At 40.9% G+C, this 13,361-nt stretch overlaps 1 protein-coding gene across 2 annotated transcripts in view; it reads right to left on the minus strand.

The window, feature by feature from the left end:
- Positions 1 to 776: 776 nt before the first annotated feature.
- Positions 777 to 13,361, minus strand: part of WASHC2C (WASH complex subunit 2C) — a 37,729-nt gene continuing 25,144 nt past the window's right edge. The window contains exons 24-31 of one of the 2 annotated variants that reach the window (XM_074830828.1): positions 12,436 to 12,564; positions 12,158 to 12,253; positions 10,970 to 11,089; positions 9,358 to 9,420; positions 8,473 to 8,685; positions 5,232 to 5,843; positions 4,469 to 4,643; positions 777 to 1,263 (exon numbers count right to left, since the gene is read on the minus strand). In XM_074830828.1, the coding sequence (XP_074686929.1) occupies positions 1,127 to 1,263; positions 4,469 to 4,643; positions 5,232 to 5,843; positions 8,473 to 8,685; positions 9,358 to 9,420; positions 10,970 to 11,089; positions 12,158 to 12,253; positions 12,436 to 12,564 (1,545 nt within the window). In that variant the 3' untranslated portion in view covers positions 777 to 1,126. The remainder of the gene's footprint in view (positions 1,264 to 4,468; positions 4,644 to 5,231; positions 5,844 to 8,472; positions 8,686 to 9,357; positions 9,421 to 10,969; positions 11,090 to 12,157; positions 12,254 to 12,435; positions 12,565 to 13,361) is intronic. The other variant, XM_074830829.1, reaches the window with a different exon arrangement.

A 13,361-nucleotide genomic window follows, 5' to 3' on the forward strand; every position in this document is an offset into this window, starting at 1 on the left:
ACTGGTAAATTAAGATAAACATTTGATCCTTCTGCATTTATGCACTTGCTCTGCTTGTATGCATGCAGGAGAGCAAGTGTCTACCATTGGGCATCAAGTATTGTTAATGGCATCAGTTCCAGAAGAACAATCTAGAAAATACAGGAAGCAAGAAGGTTAAGCCAAATGCATCAGACAGTTAAAGGGATTCCACAAAATAGCGACCTCCTGAAAACAGCCTACAATGTGTTATGGATGAGAAAGGAAATCAGACAGCATGCCTTTGGGCACAAGTGAGGCTCTGCACTAAGGTATGTGCATAGGCTTGTTAACCTGGAAGTGACCAAGCGTGCTCACTACAGGTGGACTTCTTGGGAAGTGTTATTTGCAAAACTCTGGTAAATCCAGGCAGGTGAAAAATCTCACTTAGTGGCTTACAACTTGAACAGAAGACAATCCTGGGTTTCTGTTGTTTTTCTGAAGCACTGTGTGCTCATCTGTTACACACTCTTTCTGGCAGAGAAGTTTTAACCATTTGTTATTTTTATAGACTACATTAGCTGCCAATATGAAATATCTAGCTCTACCTGGTGTCAAGTCCTGCTCTAAGATTTGTTAACTGCTTAATTACATAAGAGAAGCTGTACCTGGTAACAGAACCCAGCCTCATCCTAGTGTTAGCTTAGTAGATCAGCAGCTGACCCAGACAAGGCATGGTAATGGTTTTTGTTGTTTTCAAGTCATGATGCAGACCTCCTTAGCAAGCAGTAAAGAGGAAAGAGAGACATACAGACAGATCTGGTTTAACAGACTCCATTTACTATTTCTCAATTCTTTTCTCTATAGATCTGTTCAATAAAACAAATTATACTTTGTATAATAGATTACTTCATCGCAGGTATTGCACAAGCTATATTCATCTGGGCACCATGGAAACAAGATAGCAGGAGGTTACTGTCTTTTTTAAAAAATATATCATTTAGCACAATTAGACCCAACACAAGAGAATACTAACCATTTAAAATGGGTAATCTCATTTAAATATCCACAGCCATCTCATTTCAGTTCTACTGGATTAAGGAATCCAGAGTATTAGTACTAGACGGGGCATAAGGAAAGCCTCCTTTCTGCAACACACTCCCCTTGGCTACTGGCTTCCAAAAGCATTCAGTGGGTCATCAAATGTGCTCAGTGTCTTGCTTTCAGATTTTGCTTCTGAGGCTGCTTGGGAAGATCTGCTTTTGGGAGTGGGTATCTTGACTTGGCTGCTAGAGAAGATATCATCTAAAGGGGGAAAAAAAAAAAAAAAGACATTTTAATGTGAAGTGACTGCCAAACAGAAGTAACATTGTACATAAGTCTCCAGCACACAGCAGTGACTGCCAAGGACATTCTGTGATAAACAAATGCTTTCCTGCTGCTTGCGATTCTAGATGCATTTGTAAGGACATACGTGGGAGCTGTTAGCTGTAAGTCAAATTAAGAATATTTTTTCTTCTCAGTAGAGCAGCACAATACTTGTATTTTATAACATGTGCAAGCTCTCATAAGTTTTTGAGAAGTACTAATAAATTAAACCTCCACAATAAATTCCATCATGCAAGTGCCAGATAACGTGCCTCTTATCTAGAACATTAGCATCTGAGAAACCTGAGAGATCCAAGAGCTGTGAAGCTGTTGCCAAAGAAAATCAGAAGGGGAAAAATGGTACTTGCTAGCAACTACTGTTGCGACATCCACTAGCCATACCAGTCTTTAATCTACAGCTCAATAAGAACACAGCATAAATCACTTGAGAACAGAGCACAGCTAAGATGCAAGGAGGCAGACAGCTACAACTGCCATCCTGCTGAATATTCAGAAAGTCTGTCTACAGTCCTGAATCAAGATCTCCCACCACCTTCCTCAAAACATGTAGTTCTGTTATGAATAACTAGGGCCACAGAGTAGGAAAAATATCATGTTGCTATTAAGACAGAGTTCTCTCCTGAAGGATAACAACAGGTACAAATGAAACCCTCCAACCCAGATACCCTGTGCCAGCAGCAGAGCTCACAGACCTGCAGTTCTTGCTGTGGCTAGCGCTGCTTGTGTTTAGTACTGTGCTCATATAAAAGGGATGAAGCTGCTACCATACAATATGCTGAAGCGTTGCCCTGAGGTTTCCTGGGTACACACAACAGCATATCTCTTCCTATACACTAAAGTTTTAAATTTAGGATACTCAGATCATGCAACTGGATGAGGGAATAAAAAAAAAACTTACAAGACTGAGGTATGTGGATCATTAGTGAGTCACAAGGCCAGTATAAGTAGCACATAGCTGGTCTTGAACCCCTGTTAAGAAAACACAGGTCTTATACAGAGGTTAATAGCCATTTACTGGTCCAGAGTATAAAAACCAGTATTTCAGCCATGTATGCTAACCTTGAGCAGAGGCCAAGCATAAAGTGGCCTATCACAGTATGCTTGCCTTTCTCTTCTAGCTACTTCCATTCCAGCACATCTGCTACTGCGCTTATCATAGGGATTACACAGGAATAATCCAGGACAGCATTTCAGCACAAGAGCAGTTTAGAAAGGCAGTAAAAGAGAGTAATCCCCTACTGGCATCACTCCAAAGCAAGCAGCTATCCCATGGACTGACTTCACAGCAGAGGGAAAGTACAGTGAGTACCATAAGCAGTAGAGGTATCACTCCAATTTTATAACAAGGCTTAAGGAATAGAAAATTTTTGGCCATGGAAAACAGTATTTGTCAGTGTACAAGAAAGCTCAGTCACCATTCTGCAGACAGGCAGAGGTGACACCAAGATGTTTGTGTCATCAGCCATCACTGAGGAGGCTAGGAGGATAAAGACCTGCAAGAGTTTTTCTAATACTGCCACCACAAGCCTAACACAAATGTAGTAAATAGTACCTAGAAGCTGTGGTAGGACAAAAGAAAGCATCCTGCAGCCTCCACCCACCCCCCAAACTGCACCCACTTACTGTTTTATTTGCAGCAGAAAGGATCTCCTAAGACAACAATATACAGCCCTGATAAAGTGCTACTATGATCACTTAAGCCAACCCTTAACCTGAAGCACAGGCAAGTGCCAGTTCTACTACTTTATAGCCAGCAGGGCATTCTCACCTTCTCTAGACTCCTGTTGGTGTTCTGGAGCTCCATAGCTTTGAGCACTAAGAAGTTGCATACCTATGGCTGCACCACAAAACAGTCAACACTCTAGAGGAAGATGAAGTCTATCAGACACAGGGTGCTGTAGATGCTATAGGTATCAAGATCAGATGTGACATCAAACAACCAAGCTCTAGCACCAGAGTAGATGTCAAAAGTGGAAGTGCAAACAACAGGTTCTGTCATGGCTAATTTTCCAGAATACTTTCAAGTGGTACTCTACAACTACTTTTCAACACGAGGCCCAGATTTTTGTCCTGAAACATCTGGAAGGGGTAGGTGTTTGGAAAATTCTTTCATTTGCTATAGGCTACATGAAAAAATGTACATGGTTAAAATATTTTAATCATCCAATACATATTTCAAATACCTTGCCTGCAAACATTTAAGTCTTATTTCTTATATCAATTGAGAAGGTTTTGAAATCTCAAGATATTAATTCTCTGGCAAGTTTTCTAACACATTTACAGACTCGAACCAAGTCATTCCATCAGGCTGGAATGCTTAATAGCAGTCCAAGCAAAACAGTGATAAGTCAGATTAAATTTGAATGGTTTAGAAAGAATGAAGACTGACAAGAATCAAAGCTAGAGGAGAAGGGAATTTTTTGTCTCAGAGGAAAAAAAAATAAATGCAATCCCAAAGAAGAGCTATAAACATGAAGAGGTTGAGAACAGACACAGACAGGGATCAAATGACTTTTAATACCTGCACTGATGAAGAACAAAAAAGGAGCATGCTTTGCATCATTTCACATTACTATGTGCTTTTTCAACAAATTATACAGAGCAAACTTTTGCTTTCAGGTGTAGTATTTGTAAATTGTTAAGGGTATACATGGACATAAAAAAACCATCTTATGACCTCCAAGGAAGTCAACACAATAGTGAAGGTGGGGTGGGAAGAGATGCTGATTTCTTCATATCAGCGATTCATCTGAAAGTACGATACAAAAAGCTGTGCAAATTGAAACAAAGAATGTATCTCAGAGCCATAACAAGGTGAGATTAGTTTCTTACTCCAGACAAGAGACATTTTATAATTCCAACAGGTGAGAAAATCCTTACAGGAATTAAACTATTAATTCCCTCAGAAGAATTTTAAGCACTCTCCTAAATCATTTAAATGCTGTGCTAGTTCTACAAATCCAGGAAGTTCTCATCCAAGGCTAGAATTCAAAGATGACCAGAGATTTCAGAGCAGTTGAAAAGTTAAAAGAAAGCAAAGAGTTCTAAAAACATCTCCAATGAATGCAACTCATGACAATAATATAATTATGAGATTAGTCGCAATACATTAGACACTTACCCATATCATCATCAAATATGGATTTTTGTTCCATTTTTTTCTTGGTCTTCTTTTCTTTTGGTTTTACAGTGAGATCCGCAAAAATATCAATGTTATCATCAAACAGGTTAGTCTCTGGCATTTTCTCTTTTGTTTTGTTCATTGGTTTAATTGCCTCAGTAGCAAATATATCATCCTTGGAGCAAAGCATAGAGAGATCATCAATACACAACACACTTCAAGAGAATAGTCAAATTACCTGTACACAGCAGCTGAGATGTTTAGAAGACTGACAGCCGTGAGCTTCTCAAACCTGAGAAGTTTGAGTCCCTTCTCCCCATAGAGGGCTCAGAAGTGCTTTAGTATGGGATTGTGCACAGGTCAAGTACACCACACAGAGGCTTGTATCAGCTGCCCAGCCTGCCAACTTTATTCCTTTTTTAAAAGACTTATTTGAGCTGCTGTGCATTGAACAGACAGCTAACAGGTAAGAACCAAATACTTTATTACTCTGAAAAAGGTCATAATCACAGGTATGTTGTCACAGCACATACAGTGACATGCCTGCTCTGTGTTAAGGCTCCACCTTTTAATCCACTTTTGCTAATAAGGGGGTGAACAACCAAAGGAAGGGTTTTCATTGCCCAGCAGCAGAGTATGATTGACAGTTTATTTCATTACCTATCCGGCACACCCCATCCTCCATTAAGCCTGTGCCTAAGTAGAGGGGTCTGCATAAGGCCCTGGGGATCAAAAACGCCAAGGTTACAGGCTTAACCATTACCTCAAAGATATCTTGGGCAGTAGGGTCAACAGTTTGTCGGACAGCAGATTTCAACTCCTTTCTTCCAGTTTTCTGACAGGTGAAGAGAGAGTCTTCTTCTTCCTCCAAAAAAGGTATAGGGCTGCTTTTTGTTGAAGATTTTTGCTGTACGGGCTGGAAGAGATCACTGCTGTCCTGATCACCCAGAACAGATATATCAGGCTTTTTCTCCCTGCTGTTGATGGGTTTGTTTGTCACACTGTCTGGCATTCCCTCCTTTAACTTTGATTGTGCAGCTGGTCTGGATGTTGAGCTGCTTGCAAAAATGTCTTCTGATTCAAAGAGATCATCCCCTTGGTCTGCAGATTCAGGAGGAAGGAGTGAGTTCATCCCAGCAGACAAAACACTGCTATGAGCTGGCAGTGACAAGCCAGAGAGAAAGCCATTTTCTGTGGACTCTGCTTCAGTAGCAAGAGGTTCCTTTATGTTCACTACTGCTGACATCTGTTTTGGTAGAGAGAATTGTGATTCTTTAGCACTGTCTACATCCTCACTCTCTTCAGACTCTTGGGCAGCTAGACGGCGGGCCATTCTGCTAGGTGGTCTTCGTTTTCCTGTAACCTTGATCCTGGTCTGCAAGAAAGGAGTAAAAGCAGAGCAGGATTATACAAAAGTGTCCTGGTTCAGCTAGGATAGGGTTAAGTGTCCCCAGCAGTGGGGGGAAGCTCTAGCCGGGTTATTCAATACCATGCTGACATCACCTCCTGGCGCCCAAGCGCTGGAGCGTGAACACACGTGTTATGCCATCTCTCTCCTCTCACTGCTGTATTGGTACATATCTTGCTCTGTTCATTATTATTACTGTTATTGTTGTTGTTTGTTTTGTTGCTGTTGCGCTGTTGTATTAAACCTCTCCTTATCTCAGCCCCGGGGCTTTGTATTTCACTCCCTTTGTGGGGGAGGGGCAGCGGCCACGTGGTCTCAGACCCCGGCAGGACCTAAACCACCACAAAAAGGAAAAAACCCTACACTTCACGGAAGACAGGTTAGGATTCCTGTTATGTTTCCTTGCAGCACTTTGCCTGCCTTCACAACACTGCAATTAACACGCATTACCCATTTCATACTGGCACACTGAAACTGAATTTACTACAAGTTCTGCTCACAGCTCTGGTTTAAGTAACTTAAGCAGCTACATGTACATTTAAACAAATTCTCAGCTGGGATTCTTGACCACAGAATGCTGAGCAGACACTGATTTAGGTTATAGGGAGAAGCAGCAGGATTCATCATCAGCTTAGCATCATCCATCCTCCCCATTTTTCAGAAAGGGGAAAGATGGACAAGGGGGATATACAAGCTTCGAGTAGTCTGCAGCAAGATTCAGAAAAATAACCCAGGACTTCTGATTTGCTGCCCTCTGGCCATTCCACAGCAGGTGGAATTGGGGTACAAAAGCAACAGCACTCACAAGTGGAGAGTCACAACACAGGTCAACAAGCCACTCTAGCCCTTCGGCTTTAGGTAATACCTTAGTCAGTCTGACAGCTTGCTAATCCAGGGGCTTCTGCAGTGCAGTTAAATCTGTCCAAGCCATGACTAATTATGTTTTCCATTTAATTTCATTTTATGCATAGCCTGCTGCAGTTCATTCCTCTGCTGCTTTTAAAGAAGCCACCCTGCAAGGTTCCATTATAGGCTGTACCATATCTCATAGGGACAGGAGTATTCACACAGGTAGGAAACAGATCAGTACAACCTCCAGTTCCCTTTTGTTAATTGCTGTGTTGAAGTAGAAGGACAATCTGGATGGATATGCTGTAACACACCTTAGAGGACCCATGTGCTTTTGTTAGAATCATTGCAGAAGCACATCTGCCTTCAGAGTGTGGGGCTGTATTGATCAGAATATGGCTGAAAAAACAGGAAAATTATGATAGAAGAGAGATGCACTTGAAAAAAACCTGATCCCTGCTTCATACACTGTTCTTTGAAAGGACAGCCAGAATGCTGGGTAGGTTGCTTTGTTACAGACTTTGGAAAAAAGTATATTTGGCTGAATATATTTACTTGAAAGGTTCAAGCAGCAATGACATGCCAAAATTAAAACATGTAACCTGAGCCACAAAACACATTCACTATAGTTTCTGAGATGCTTCTTCTCAGATTACTACTGTAAACAAACACGCATCATCACTATGATAAAATGAACATTCAAGGTTGACCACATGCAGCTATAGGAGCTGTACTCTTTTGCAAGCCTATCTATTTAAAAATATCATGATAGAGGGTTTTGTCTGTTGTGCAGGACATGCTGCTATTGGAAACAACTATGCCTACATGGTAATGCATCAGTCTGATGTACGAGCTTCAAACCCATTTGACACTAAGGGGTCATGTCAGCCATTGTGGTGACAGCTGCTGCATCTTCCCAAGTCATCTCTGCTATTTGTTTAGTAATGAACAGACTCAGCAGAATTAAGGAAAGAAAGAATCAAAGTTAAGATCCTAAGTTATCTATTCAAATAGCTCCTCTCAGGAAACCCAAGAGCTTTATAAAATCATAAGCACCCAGAATAAATCCTAACTACATGGTTCAAGCTTTTTATTTTTAAAAGAAACACTAAATCTTTAATTAGAATATGCCTTTTGCAGTCCATAAAGTAAAAAGGTATGAATAAAAACCAAGTGAGTCAGGAGGCAGAGATCTGCCATGTCAAAAGCTGTAATACTTTTTTGCTTTCGTTTTTTTTTTTTTTTCTTTAAAAACAAAGTTTTTGTTTGAAAAAGAATTGGGAGTGACAGTTCAGGACAACATGACATTTTTATCTACAGAGGAGGTAAAGGTCAACCTACAGCAGTGATGTGTTCTTGATACCTTGCCACAGCAGCTGTCCATAACGTAACTTTTAGTTAGCCCAGAGAGATGGCTTTTTTGTGGTTTTCAGGTTGGCATCTCCTGGGACAGGACAAGTCGTTATACTAAAATACCTTCAACCTATAGGGAAGACCACTGTATTTGGGGAATGTACACATGTACCTTAAAAAGGCACAGAATTAGGCATGCGCATAAGCCCCTCACAGAGCTAAGACTGTAGTAGGCTTAACTTTCTCTTCAGTGGTCCACAGAAGTGAGGGGATTAGATTTCCACACCTCCACTTAGATTCAGACAGACCACCTGCCTACCAAATCACAAATTCCTGCATGAGTACAGACTGTGTTTTTAATCCCCCTTGCTATCTTCCTAAATACCAAGGTTACCTTATTGGCGCTGTGCAAGGTATCCGCTTGCATAGGCTGATCAAAGCTTACACCTAGTTCTTCATTGTTTCCTGCAGCAGAGAAGGCTTCGCTGTTCTGTACGTCCTTGGGCTCATGCAACGGAGTGTCCAGAACGGGTAAGGGGGACTTTACATTGGAGACCTTTGGCATTGCACCAGGTAGTAAGGCTGCAGGGTTAATAGCTAAGTTAGCCTACAAAACAGAGAAACAAAAACATACATACAAAGAGATCACATTAATACTGCTCCAGAGCAGGCACAGCTCCAGAACAGCAGCAAGAACTAGCGTATGTAGGCATTCAAGCTCTACCTTCTCACACCTATGCACTTCTGCATCGTCCACATCCTCTGTCTCATTAAGTCTCAACACTATTATTCTGTATAAGAGCTTCAGGAACAGCATGGCCACATTATGTCAGACCAAACACCTGTATAGCTCAGTATCCTGTCTGACGACAACAATGGTTCTGATGTTAAGAGCTATACTGTGATATAGACAGTTATTAGGCATTTCATGTCATAACCAAGGGACATAACCAAATCCCTAAAAGTCTCTGAACATACCCCTCAGAGTCTCTAAACATACTTAAAATAGTGCTGAGAAAAACAGCAGGTCGAAGAGGAGCCCACCCTCTGCCCCCCAAATAGAGTAAATACTGCTTGTCAGAGTCAGGTCTGAAATGGGAAGGGGGAAATAAAATGAAACATGCAATACAGAAAAGGTAATACAAAATACACCATCTGAAAAAAAAAATTGCAAGAGAAAGGTAAGAAAGTAAAAAGATTTTATTTCAGGGAAAGCCATCAGTGAGGCAAGGAAGATTTTTTTTTTTTTGAAAGTCAAAATGCCAGTAAAGTTAATTACTTGTAGCTTTCCAATCCGAGATGAGGGCTCTTTGGTTTTAATGGGAACAGGACCTGTAGATTTCTGCACAGAATTACACTGGATTAAACAAGTGGACAAGTTATCAACTAGACCATAGTTTGCATTTTAATACATCTATAGCTCACTGCTTACTAATTTCTTATGAAGATACCTTGTTATCACCACATTCTACCACCAGAACTACAGTCACTCAATTTCAGCTTCAGTTCCCCACATGCCATAGACCCATCATTAACACATTTCATTCCACCCTTTTTCTACACAATATTATACTTCTGCCATAGTAACCCAACAACTTCCATCTTCTCCAGGTCACACACAACACCAGTCAAACCAAACTGTGACAGCTACTCTCCCTCCTTGCTTATTCCCTCCCCTAAGACCCTCTGAAGCCATGTTGCCAGATCATGATATAACTATTCTCTTTGTGACTGGCTGTAATAGTGCCACAGACTTCAATGAAGTCCACACAGAAGCCAAGAGGGCTACAAAATTGTACCTCTCAGCCTACAAGAAAAGCAGCTTCAGAGAAGTACGCAGTCCTCTGTGGAAAGCAGGCCATCAGTGCCAGAAATAAGACTAGACTAGAAGAGCAAGAGTAGCTGTTTGGTCTGAAGACTTGAGTCAATTCTAGGTCTCAGGGATGAACCAAATCAGCTAAGGTGCTCTTCCCAGGGCTTGTTCTCCACAAGTTTGTAGTCTACACGTTTCTGTGAGTTAGGCTGTACTGCTGTTGGTGTGACTGGGCAGTCAGAGCTCCTTCAGATAGGTTGAAGTTAACTGAGGGTTTGCAAGGCTTAGGACACTGGTTTTGGGGAGTCTTGATAGCATGACAGAGGAATCCTAGTGTCCGAGATCATCGTTCTCCACTTAAATGCATCTGGTGTTCAGATGAACCTCAGACAGGCTAAGATCATTCCTATACCACGCTGTCAAAAAATGGAAGACAAGCATCCTTCTACACTTCAAGGAATACTTCACCATAAGGGAAGACAGGCTAATTACTAGCCCTACTGACTTGCTCTGTATTCCTCAGCCCAGGGGAGAAAAAACAACACCCACCCCCCACAATGAAAAGCTCATCTCCTACAGATGGAAATGCAACAAGCAGCTCTGGTGAGGCACAACCCAGAATTTAGATCCAGACTGCTTCTCCTAGAGACCCTTGGTTCTGCAAAAATAAGGACAGGAGTCTTGTTTCCTCATCATGCCCTGATCTTTTTTCTGAGAAAGCCTACCTATACTTTAAAGATCACATTAATTCCAACAGACACTGGCACTTCAGAGAAGAATGAACAACAACCCATTTTCAATCCAAATGGACCTGAGGTGTAGTTCTTCACTGCCTTGTAACTTTGCCCTTATAAGTGTGTGGACAATGAATAAAACACTGTATCAATAGCATTTAAACTTCTTGCTAGTAACAATGCACCTGCTGATAAGCAGACTCAAGTTTGGCCATGTATTGCCACTTTGCAGTGAGTGAATCCAGGCATTAGTTTTGATCTTTTCCGAGAGACTGACTTAAAACAAAATGATACATCTCCTTTTTCTTTGCATGCTGTTCAAGGCACAAGATTTAAGTACTTACCTCTGTAGTTACTGCCTTCAGAGCTTCATCTTGTTTGGCACTTAAAGCACTTTCTAGAAGGTTACTGCTCTCCAAGGAAGAGCCAGTACTGGCCTTAAGTGTTTTCTTCTCAGCTATTTTCTGAAAACATTAAGAGCACAAGTCAACATGAATAAGGTAAAAATCATGGTCTGCAGATCAAAAAAAAAAAAGCAAAACTTTTAAAAATCTTGCTTCTATCTGAAAAGAAGACTAGCCACATCTTTTGACTCTGCAATGCATAATAGGCATTGCCTTTTGGCTCTGCAATGACAAGGGCCTTGCACTCCTCCATTCCTTTAGCCTATCTCAACCTTTGCTGTCTATGCTAATGATAAATAATAAGAGTTTCAATAAACTTCAAAATGCATACATATTTCCTCATGCACAGGACAGCAGGGAAAATAAAAGCACAAGGCTAGCTAAGGAACACTGCTATTTTTATGTTTTCAAGCAAACAGGCTCCATATATATCTGCCAAGTGCTAATTACTTAAGACCACCCCTTCCACAGTCCTCAAAGAAACCTTTTCTAGAAACTGTTGCCAGTTTTCTAGCCTAACTTCCAGCTACAGACATGAAAATAGACTAAAGTAAAAGTTGGCTTCAATTTAAATAAGCTAAATACATTTAGAGAGTAGCAGTTTAGAATGCATGTTAGGACTTTGACCTCAGACCACCTGTAATGCCATCTAGTTCATTATTGCAGCTGCTCACCCTCTGAAAAATCCAGTGATCACACAGATTTTAATACCACATTCATAACCTTAAATCAAACCAACCTGCAGAGACTTTAATTACATGAGTCATAGAGCAAGGCTCACCAGTCACGCATGAACTACAGAGTAATATTAGCAACTCAGACAATAAAACAATTAAACAATACACTCTACTACTCTGCTATCTGCTCAAGTGTGTTCTCTTACACCAAAGTCAGTCCCAGTGATACACAAAAGGAAAAAGAATCTAATACTCTCATCCCAGCTTTGGGAGACCTAATGCATCTGTTTGTTCCCTATGTCTTCAGGGTCACAATGGCCATTTCTATTCTCTCAAAGAGATCTGAGAAGTCACTTCATTTCTTATGGGAATACATATGGAAGAAATCCCTTTCCATACACTTCTTTCCAATGTCTTTTACGTAAGCCATTTGCAGTAGAGGAACAGATACCGGAAGATTTGTTTTAGCTGTACTGAAGAGATCATCCTCATCATCATCCCCAAAAAGCCCTCCTCCAGATGATGGCTTCAGGATACGGTTTGCAGACTAAAAAGACAAAGGATAAAGAAAAGATGTGTCACAGATCAAAAGCACATCTCCTTTGGCACACAATGCCTGAACTCATATGCACATTTGGCCCTCCCCGGAAATCACTGACTTCTAACCTGTGTTCAAACAAGGAACACCAGTAGGCTGCACACTTAAAAGACTGTTTCTAAATAACTCACCATTGACTTCTTGGGGCTGGCAAAGAGGTCGACGTCTGGATCATTGTCCTTCTGAAGTTTTTGACTGAAGAGGAGCTCTTCATCCTGAAAGACTCCAGTGCTTTTGGGACGAGTACTTTTCTCGGAAGCCTGAAGGAGAGGAGAAAGGTTCACAGTGAGAAACTCCCCCCCTTAAGGAGGTTATTTGCCTAGTGATAAGGCAGGTTACAATTCACCTGAGGCTAAACTACGACCCTGGTAACAAAAATTCAACCTTAACTGCCAGTTAAATATTTTACTTTGACCAAATTTGCAAAACTTACAATGTAAATATTTGTATTCACAGTTCAGTTTGATGAGAAGACATTAACCAAAATGTATCTGTGTCTGCTGACCTGAGATCCAGCCACTACTTTTTACCTGTAAAGCTTCCTTAGAAGGAAAAAAAAAAGTTTTCAGTATGTTATCATGAGTGTACGGTAAGGTTTATATTTCAGTAAGACTTTTATGTCTTGATTTTTTCAGTTGAGGGTGCAGGACTGAGAAATGAGAAGAAGAGAATCTGGTTAATTATTTTCCTAAGCTACCTTTTTAAAGAAGAATAAAATAAAAAAATCAAAACCCAAAGTTGAAGGCCTGTAAAGCTATTATTGTTGCTAGATTCCCTGTTCCCCTCCCGTTAAAGCAAACACACCCCCACAATGAAGAACAGAACGTATTGTCTGCCTTTGGCAAGAACTTGTGCTTTCAAATTTGCTGATGGAGGGAAGGTTGACAGTCATACATATCACCTTACCAACCCTCCACCATCTTGCAAGCCAATCAGTATCAGCTCCTTGGACACCAAAACTAATGCCTTTCTATGATCATGGTCACTGTATGCACCCAGGTTTGACTTTCAAAAGGCAAAGGCCCCACTGAACGTCTAGGTAAAGGCCAGTATCCAT

The sequence above is a fragment of the Strix aluco genome, chromosome 7, assembly GCF_031877795.1.
Source record: "Strix aluco isolate bStrAlu1 chromosome 7, bStrAlu1.hap1, whole genome shotgun sequence".
Classification (NCBI taxonomy): domain Eukaryota; kingdom Metazoa; phylum Chordata; class Aves; order Strigiformes; family Strigidae; genus Strix; species Strix aluco.